General features: G+C 34.5%; 2 protein-coding genes across 4 annotated transcripts; both read right to left on the reverse strand.

Moving 5' to 3' along the window:
* Positions 1-233: 233 nt before the first annotated feature.
* Positions 234-2,216, reverse strand: LOC129940938 (acetyl-CoA acetyltransferase, mitochondrial). 2 transcript variants are annotated; one of them, XM_056049465.1, is made up of 3 exons: positions 2,058-2,216; positions 796-1,997; positions 234-535 (listed from the first exon to the last, which is right to left on the reverse strand). In XM_056049465.1, exons 1-3 carry the CDS (start codon positions 2,082-2,084, stop codon positions 262-264), a joined length of 1,503 nt encoding a protein of 500 aa, XP_055905440.1. In that variant the 5' UTR covers positions 2,085-2,216; the 3' UTR covers positions 234-261. The 2 variants fall into 2 exon arrangements, with proteins under 2 accessions (XP_055905440.1, XP_055905441.1); XM_056049466.1 differs by lacking the exon at positions 234-535 and having other exon boundaries at positions 602-1,997.
* A 1,804-nt stretch (positions 2,217-4,020) lies between these two features.
* Positions 4,021-6,589, reverse strand: LOC129938464 (aarF domain-containing kinase 1). 2 transcript variants are annotated; one of them, XM_056046050.1, is made up of 3 exons: positions 6,318-6,574; positions 4,814-6,086; positions 4,021-4,747 (listed from the first exon to the last, which is right to left on the reverse strand). In XM_056046050.1, the coding sequence occupies exons 2-3, from the start codon at positions 6,017-6,019 to the stop codon at positions 4,406-4,408; spliced, it is 1,548 nt and encodes a 515-aa protein (XP_055902025.1). In that variant the 5' UTR covers positions 6,020-6,086; positions 6,318-6,574; the 3' UTR covers positions 4,021-4,405. The 2 variants fall into 2 exon arrangements, with proteins under 2 accessions (XP_055902025.1, XP_055902026.1); XM_056046051.1 differs by having other exon boundaries at positions 4,814-6,589.
* Positions 6,590-10,310: the final 3,721 nt, after the last annotated feature.

Below are 10,310 nucleotides of genomic sequence, written 5' to 3' on the forward strand. Positions count from 1 at the left end.
GATCTCTAAACACTCTTATATTCTCCAACATTAAGTTAAGGTTTGGAACGGTTAACGAAAGCATTCGTTCTAAATGCTTCTTTAAAAAATCCGTAATTTTAAATCTTAGGGGAACTTTAGTAAAAAAGCAAGTGCTTGGTTATTAAAGCATTGGAAATAGTTAAAGACTACTAAGAGGCTAGAGTCATTCATTTTGAATAGAACAGTGAAATCAACAAAATCTCCATTAAATATTCAATTTGTTTTTGTTTCTTTCTTTTTCTAGTAACTACACAATTCATTTAATTTGTTTCGTAAAAGATTTTTGTTTAACCTATGTTTGCACAAATATTGTCCATTCAAAAATACAACTGGAATATCATATTTATAGAGACGCAAATATTTTAAATTATCCTTTTCAGTTATGTAGACTTTCTCTAGATTATATTCTCCCTTAAAATGTGCTTCAAGTTCATCTACCAATTCGTCGCACAATGGACATGGATCTTTTGTGTATAATGTGAGAACTGGTTTTCCATCAGGCATTTGATGAGATCTGAAAATTAAAATTATGCATTTCAAAATGTGATAGTTATGAAGATGAAATGAGGTCAAACAAATATTTTAAATTATAGAAAAATTTTCACTTTTATTGTATTTATTTATAAGGGATAAAAATAGTAAATTTTAAACTTAAATATCAACATTATTCAAATATTATTGAAAAATTTATAAAAATGCAATTTCTGGCTTATATTATATTTAAGGCACAAGTTTTTATAAAGTTTGTTTCTGTTATTGTTTAAGAAGTCTTACAATTTCTGAATGAGAATTGATGAGGCACCTCCACCGCCATTACAGATCGAACCACATCCATATTCTCCAGCTTTGAGGGAATGTGACAGATGAACTATCAATCTAGCACCAGACATTCCAATTGGATGACCCAGAGAAACTGCACCTCCGTGGATGTTAACCTTTGCTGGATCAACATCCAATTTTTTTATATTAGCTGCAACAACTAATGCAAAGGCTTCATTAATTTCCCACATTGCAACTTCATCCTTTCGGATGCCAGTTTTTTCAAGAAGCCTTGGAATAGCTAGTGCTGGAGCAATAGGAAAGTCAATTGGATCAGTTTCAGCATCTTGGAAGCCAACAATTCGAGCCAAAGGTTTTAGTTTTAAACGTTCGGCTGCATCAGCAGTCATCAGAACAACAGCAGCACCACCATCGTTCAATGTCGAAGCATTTCCAGCTGTTACAGTGCCGTTCTCTCTCTGAAACACCGTTGTCAACTGTCCAAATTTATCAAAGTTAACTCGTTTGAATTCCTCATCCTCAGAAATAATTATTTCTCCCTTCTTCTTTTGTTGGATTTTAACAGGGGCGATTTCAGCATCAAAAACCTTATCAGCCCATGCTTGCGCCGAACGCTTGTAAGAGCTGATAGCGAAGTCATCTTGCTCTTTGCGCGATATGCCCATTTTCTTAGCCGTATTTTCGGCACAATTACCCATGTGGAACTTGTTGTAAACATCCCACAGACCGTCATGCACAATACCATCAATCATATTAACCCCTCCATAGGGAGTTCCACCACGTTTAAGATAGTATGGTACATTGGACATTGATTCCATACCACCAGCTACAATGATCTCAGCCTGGCCCAACATCAGTGTTTGTGATGCAATCATTACTGCCTTCATTCCAGATGAACACACCTTATTTACTGTAGTGCAACAAACATTCTTAGGGAGTCCAGCGAAAATAGCTGCTTGACGAGCAGGAGCTTGACCCAAACCAGCTGAGACTACATTTCCCATGTACACTTCGTTGACATCTTCTTTCGCGATGCCAGCTCTCTGTACGGCAGCCTCGATTGCTGTTGCACCCAATTGTGTAGCAGAAAGTGGTGCCAATGAGCTTTGGAAGCTACCCATTGGTGTTCTAGCTGCAGATACGATAACCACATCGTTTATTTTTGAGCTGAAGTTGCGTGCTTGCTGAGCAATAACCTTTGGATTTTAGATTTTAGATATTGTGAGCAGAAGTAGATTAATTTAAAATCCACTTACCTTCGATGCTTTAAGAAATGCAGACATCCTGAAAGATATTTATTTGCAAAGGGTCAAAGTCTAAGAATATGAAAATCCAAGAAAATAAAAGTGTTGTTATGTGTGGTATGAGATGGTGGCCGGCCAGTCCCAGAAACGAGTGAAAATATAGAACCAAGTTTTTTTTTTATATAAGCTCTGACAGATAGGTGATAACGAAAAGCAGACGAACAACAAATCTATGAGCGAGACAACTAAAAGTTCGTCACCACACCATATGGTGTGTCTATGGTTCGTCAGCTCAGTGTCCACTGTCAGTGTTGCCCCCTAAACTGTTTCGAAATTGATTTTTTCTTAATTTTTTTTAACGGATTGTATATAAAATGTTTAGGATTTTATTATCATGGAGCTGTTTTGTGTTATGTTAGCCGTGTGGCCATCACATTCCAACCTGTAGAGCTCCAGGAAAAAGCATTTAATGCCCGCCAATTATAATCTCCATAAAATGTGGAAAAAAACAATGTTTTTTCCGAAAAATTTTACCACAATTTTATTAAATATACAATACAGTATTTCGCAAACAATATTTGAAAACTGCTTATAGCAAAGAACCTAAAATCTGCAGTTAAAGTGTATGAACACAATGCCTTTTAAAAGCAATAATATTTTATATTTATTTTATTCAGAAACACAAAACAAATAAAATTATAAGAAACTATAAAAACTATGAAAATCACACAATTGTTTTTTGACTGATGTGATATACGAGTGCGGTCCGATAAGTTTTTAGCCTCACCTGATAGCACCACTATCGCTAGAGGAATTTTTTATCGTGTAGAACGACTGCTACTGCAGAAATTTCAGCCGCATCAAGTTCATAGTTTTGTCTACGTGTCCGTGAATTTTCGATCATTCGATTCTTGTTTTTAGAAGAGAAATCGCACCTCGAAATCCAAGAGCGTTTGGATCCTATCTATGGCGACCGTCAAAAATTTGAAAAACGAGTTTTTGATGAGCCACGCCCATGTTTCACCACAATCTTGTATTGGATGACCCTCGATTCGATTGAAAGAACGCAAGTAAGGTGAGACCTTTGGGTTCTCAAAAGACCGCGTGGGTTATAACCTGCATGAAATTTTGAGTATGAGAAAGCTGTCGGAGCGATGATTCCCCCTTCACTTCACTACATCGGAGGAGTGTTTAACGCCGTTTAAGTGCAACCCGAAGGCATTCCTGCTTCGAAATTGGAGCATCGCTGGGTAAAATGTATGGCGACAATGTTAAAAAATAAACGTAGATTTTTTCAAAATGTTTGTTTTTCTTTTGTCGAGTAATTATTTCGAAAAGCATTCGAAATCGATTGCATGATAAAACCCTAGAAAACAATTTTACTCCACATTTATTTAAATTCCGATTTCATTTCACTGGACTTTGTGAACCCACTAAACTTAAATTGTTTTTACTTCGACTAATAAATATAAAAACAGTTTTTGGTTGCCTTTTTTAAAAAAGAGAGTGCATTTAAAAATGTTGGCCTTGTTTTTTGTATTACATTCTTCTACCTAATATGGGTCTTTGGCTTTCGATAACGACGTTGTTCCCATTTTTACTAAGGAAACTACTATTGGCTTGGATTCCAACTTGCCCTCGGTAAAATGTTTTTGTACTTGCCCCACTCATCCAGACCATATGAGTTCAAACCTGATGAAAAGAAGAAACCATAACGTTAATATTTATTTCGAGATTACGATTTGCACAACTTCTCTCCAAATGTACTCAGATTTTTGTTCTTTGTCCAAAAAATTATGTATCAATAATATCTGATGTTCGTTAGATCCTAAATAAATTTTACATAAAAAGGGCCAAAATGGTCAATTTTCAAAATATTTTTTTCTTATCATTATCTAAGCGTCACGCTCTAGTATTTAACCTAATTTTCAAGCCTATTGCTACTCAAGGTCAAATGCTAAAAAAAAACTATAAGTTTTCTCTTTTTACCGGTTTATTTAAGTAAAATATATACAAAGGTGTTTATAAGGCATTTATGTACCTGCTGCTGAAAATTTTGTATATTCATTTTAATATTTTGTCTGGCATTCATTATTTTGTATGCTTTATGAAATAAAATATGAATTTGATAAAGGTAGGTAGATGTGATTTACATAAAGAGTGTGTATGGAACACAAAAAAAACTAATATAAAGGTCTCCACTTAAACTAGTTACTAAAACAAATAAAGAAATACGGTTTCTTAAATAACAATACAAAAATAACAAAGATATTTTATTTTTTACTTTTCATTTGTTTGTTTGTTTTTTGGAAAAAAAAAGAATAAATTACTAAAAACAAATGTCCTTCTTATGTATGTATTCACATCAATTGCTTAACTGCAGCAATAAATCCAAAATTTATAAGCCCTAAATACAAGTAGTAAATATTTAGCTTAAATATTTCCCAACGTTCTTTCAGCGACATACTGATTCTTGAACTACGACTAGATTCATTACGTTTTTGTTCAGCAAATGAAGAATGAACACAGCACTTGGACATGACCCAAAAAGCAGTCATACGATTTTGAGTCTTAAGTGTTGCCTCAATACCACGAATTAGATCATTTGTTTTCAAAATTAAAAGCATTTGTCGATCGACTTGCTCCAGGACATCCGATATATGTGGAAGCACCAAAGATGTATTGTTTTGTAATGTGTCTTTCTGAAGGGATACAAAAAAAGAAGATTTCATTAATTCATTAAGGTACCCAATTTTTAATTAACTCACCTCTTTTTCGGAGTATTTGATTTTTGTGATTCCTTGTATAACTGTTTCCCATGGTCGTCCTGTCACCATACACGCAAACAATCCATAAAGATTATCCTTTATACCAAGATTATTACTGTGCAGACGCATAGCTTCTTTATCCACTCTCAAAATACTTAACCATAGCTTGGAATATTCGTAGCGGAATTTGTCGGTTAAATTGGCATAGAGTCCATGGTCCAATAGAATAAGATCGACTTTTCCATTTGCGTTTTTCTTCACCAAAATATTGCCCGGATGTGGATCACTATGTACAAAGCCATTGGTAAAAATCATTTCTGAATAGAGCTGGCCGATTTTATTGGCCACTGAAAAACGATCGATTTTGTTTGCCTTTATGTAATCCAGATCAGTAACTTGGCCTCCATCGAGGTATTCCATGACTAGAACTCTAGGAGTCGATAATTCCCAGTATATCTTTGGAATCTTTAACCAATTGTAATGTTTGAATTGTCCTGCCACCTTTTCGGCATTTTTGCCTTCGTTTAAGAAGTCTAATTCCATAGGGAGGTTTTTCTTAGTCTCAGTCACCAACCATTTGATTTTAAAGTCGGGAAAAATTTTGGCCATAATGTTGACTAGAATCTCCATCGTTTTCATATCCACAACGGAATTACCCTTCACGTAAGGGTGCTGTACTTTTACTGCCACCACTTCACCGGTCTTTAGCTTTGCTTTGTGAACCTGAGCCAGCGAAGCTGTGCCAAGTGGACTTGGATCAAATGATTCAAACAAATCATCCGGATGTTTCTTGAGCTCCTGCTTAATTACTTTGTACAGATCTTCCACAGGATTTGTTGGTGCATCCGAATGAAGAATTTTCATAGTTTGAACAAACTCCTTGGGCAGCAGATAGTCCAGAGCGCCAACATGTTGTCCAACTTTTATGTAAACGCCCTTGTTAGTGCACATCAATTCGAGTAACTTTTGGGCAGCAATTTTGTGCACACGACTCTTTTCTGCTTTGTACTCTGGTGAAGATTTGTCCCATTCTCTATAGTAGAGCTCTCGTTTGTAGGTAAGTGCAACATCAAACACAGTTTTGGCGGATCTCGATAAACGGACAATGCCCAGCGAATTGACGTCATAGTCGTTGGCTCGAAGACTCAATCCAGTGCCTACAGCACCAGCACCTACTATCGAGTACGTTATGACACGGCGAATCATTTGTTGTAACTAACTCTAACTCTGCCAACGTAGTGATGGAGCGCGCTCGCTATATGAATATGAATATCTATATGAATAAAACAACACAGGGTGAATAATTAAGTGGGTAGTAGGTATAGGTACTTTTAACGTTAACGTTATTCAAATTAATTCGATTATCATCCAGTCTATTGCACAAATGTAGCACAGTCTTAAATCATAAACGGTTAAGACTCCCGTAGCAAAAGTTATATATTTTTTTTGTTGTTGATTGACGAGCATACATTTTAGCTTGAAGTTACATAAATAGAGTACTCACATCTTATGACTAAACGAAATGGATTTTTGGTATAAAATTAAAATGCTCTTCGTTGTTTATTATCTCATTGTCTAAGATCTTTAATATTTACAAGTTACTTTAAATCAGTAGCTACATATAAAAATATTAGGAATTTTCACCAAATCACGATGACAACGATGTCTACTTTCACCTTTTTGCAACTACTCACTACTTGCTAGTGAGGCAGAGGCAGAGACAGAGCTCGACTGCGAGAGTGCGAGTCTGAATAAATTTTGACATTTACTTTGCTTTCATGTCGTCATGTATGTACCCATAGAGCTCTTCAATCCTCACACTTCGTCAACCCTAATTTGCCATAGCCCAGCCCAATTCTCGACTGCATATCTTTCTCTATCGCTATTGCTTATGTTTGGTTTATATTTTTGTTTAGATGTCTTGACTATTGCACACGTGGTTATTGTGATCTGGATTACGAGAATGAATGAAATTTGTAAACAGAAAAAGATGTTTGACGACATTCAAGATTTTGGTTCAGTGTCAGCCTCAGTAGTGGTCTTCTAACAAGTGGAATGGGTACGAGATAGTTTCGTCTGTTCAGTTCAGTTTGGTTTTCGCAGTCGCACTCACATTTTAATGCGTCATGTCCAAAGGTTACAAACAGATGTTTTGTAGCCTTGTTACTTTACCTAGTAACTTAATGCTAGAGGCAGGAATTATGAATCATGTATAAAGGAAAGATTTAAAGACTAACGTTATTTGAGGAACAGAGTGGTGCAATATGTTACCTATTTGTGTATCTAAAATGTTGTACCTATTTTGCCTTTTTTAGCAAGATTATCTCATTAATTAGGGTGGCAATTATTTTTCAGATTAATTTTGTTATTTATTTGTTTAAATATTATTTTTATACATAAACTAGATGACCCGACCAACTTTGCTTTGTCATATAAATAATTTCTAGAGAATATTTTGCTAGGAATAATTTACTAGCTTATTGTAAGTGTGTAAGGATGCTTTATACAAGTGGGAGAGGTATAGAGTAAACGGTGACAAAATACAGGTAAAAAACATGAAGTGCTCAAATCTAAGCAACAGGCAGACATTGTTAACCTTGAGATTTATTCATAGGCGTTGCAAATGCTAATCTAATTGGAAATTGAATTGGTACATCTGTGGGGATTCGGGGTAATAATATATTTTCACCTCGGAATTTGCCATTTAGTTGTGCCGTTGCACAACCGTGGTGGGTTCAAATTACGAAGCAAAATTACCGGAGATCCCACGTTCAGTTGTAAATTATATACATAATATATAAATGCAATGAATTCTCAACTGAGTTCAACTCAGTTGGATAATTGACAGTTTCCGAAGCATCACAAACTGTATCAATAGATTTTTACGACACCAAGTCTCCTGGTAACAAATGTTGTATCTCGGGATTTAATTCGTTGATTTCCACATTTTTTGCTGCTAAAATTGATCTTTCTGCCGGCCATTCATGATTTGTATATTTTCTGTGTACATCATCGAATATCTGGTGAATGAGAGCATCTTGTGAATCAATAATCGGGCAGAAATCGACCAGTAATTTTATGCATCTAGTTTCATCTGTAGTAAATTTTCCGTCGCCTTTATCTAACAGTTGTTTTGAGAATGTTGATCCATAGACAATAATTTTACACTGTTTCAGCACTGTCACTGTGGCTATGGATGATTGTTTTTTTTATATTACACAGCGCGTCTGGGTTAATTTGAAAATTTAATGGCAGTGAACGAGCTGTTGTGCCTCCATCCAATAAAGTTGCCGGCCGCAAGATGCAACGGCCAATGCGATACCATTATTTGATCGTATTTTAGTAAGAATTACCAAAATAAGGAATGTTTTGCCAGTTCCTCCTGGTGCATGCAAAAAAAAAAGAATCCACTTTGTCCTGCCCAAAAAGGAGTCGTCATAAATGGTTCTTTCTTCTTCATTCATTTACTGGGACATTGCGAGGAACAATCGCTGCCATTTCTACAATATTGTTTTGTAGTTCACGATTCAATTCAGTGTCTATTAAATCAGATGCATCTCGATTTGGTGAATGCATACCGAAATGACTGAGTGGCAATTATAATGCAAAAATCCTCAATAGCAATCAATGCTCCATTGTACATAGCTACACTAAAAACTATCGTAATATCGTTGCACCGTGTACGATGTTCATGCAAATAAACCATAGCACTTAAGAATATAAAAAATAGATAAAAACCTAATCTTATACCTACCGAATGTATATACAAAATTTAATTAAGCATTGCTTATGGAAGTAAGCAGTTTCGGAGGAGAATGGCAACTACACTGTGACAGGAGAATTTTATATATTAGATAATTGGTGTATTTAAAATATAAATACGTACATATTTTGATTTAGGTGGGTACCTATTAAAGGTTATTTCACATTTTGTACGTTTCTAATATTTTCTTTCTTGATTCCAGATGTTGTTTGTAGTAGTATCTTTTAAAGGATTAAGTTCTCTTCGAATGTCTTCTCAACTAAAAACGGTGTTTTTGAATCTATGTAAGTTAAAACACACCTTATGCTGATCAGACACGATTGGAAGATCTTCTAATATTGACCAAAGTGTCAAAAGTCTTCTTATAGCATCAAATAAGGTGACAATTGTCAATTTTCTATTAAGTCAAAATTATCCGTTTATACGGTTGGTTAAATTTATCCAAATATTTAATAACGAATTTATTGTTAAATTTGTTCTTTTCTCCCATCCTTTTCAATTTTTTGTTTGTAAAACTTTTTTATCGTTATTTTGACAAACAATGACTACTTATTACTTTCGATTTCAGTAGTTTTTAAATTCTTTCAAAATCCTCTGAACTTTTGTTGTCATTTCCTGCTCAAAAGCTGTCTACCTGTTTGGAAAGAACATCATCCAGTATACAAATAGTGGACAATCGTCTAATTATTTAAAAATACAAAAATTGGGGTGTTTAGACGATTGAAAACGATTGCAAGATTAGTGATTTATTGAAAATTTATTTTTACATGGCTGATAGAAAATTGGTTAAAATGTTTTTTGAAAATGTCAATATTGGAAGATCTTCCAATCGTGTATGCTAAGCTAATTATCTTCAATTTTCAAAATAAAAATAAATTTTTGTATTAAAAATATAATTTTATTTTGCCTGTCCTCCTTCCTTTACTAATATGCCATTAAGTAAACGTTGGATTGAAACAGTAAATACGCCATCATAATTGTTTTATCACAGGCGCTGCTGAGACCTCTAAGCGTTGACAGATCCCCTCAGAGTAATCATTCTTGTCATATACTTCCAGTTCGAGTTGCGCAAACAATTGTAGGTCCCCTCAATTTTTGCCATTATTCGTATACAGAAATGGTTGAGAGTTGTAACTCGCTACGCTTGGGGTTATTGGGATTGTTAACTAGCACTTAATTTTATTTTTTATTTTTTTTTATTTATTTATTGCCTATAAGTATAAACTTTCTTAGACTTAACATTTTATATGTTGTATATACATTCTTACAATATTATATTTTACATAAAACAAGAAAATAATTTACTTAATATTACTCGATTTTAATAGCTTTCATTATTTCTTTTTTAAATACATCTCTAGAACATTCCAAATCTATTACATGAGCATATTTATTAAACATTTTACAAGCTCTAGAAACAGGTTCATTGCTACCATAGTTTGTTGTATGTGTGGGAATAAAGAAAAAATTGTTCACCCTTGGTCTTAAGCATCGAGCTGGGCTGTATGGTCTAAACAACATTAGTAAAGGAGGACAATTTATATGACCCGTTACAATATCTCTCGCAAAAGAAATCAGAAAGTATTCTCTTCTGGCTTCGAGACTCATTAAATCAATGAGAGTACACCGATCTTTATAAGGAGGCAAAGGCAAATTCCATTCTAGCTGGCGAAGCGAATATCTTGTGAATCTTTTTTGGATTTTTTCAATTCGATTCGAAGCGTTTTTATAATA

This window comes from Eupeodes corollae, chromosome 1, assembly GCF_945859685.1.
Source record: "Eupeodes corollae chromosome 1, idEupCoro1.1, whole genome shotgun sequence".
Classification (NCBI taxonomy): Eukaryota; Metazoa; Arthropoda; class Insecta; order Diptera; family Syrphidae; genus Eupeodes; species Eupeodes corollae.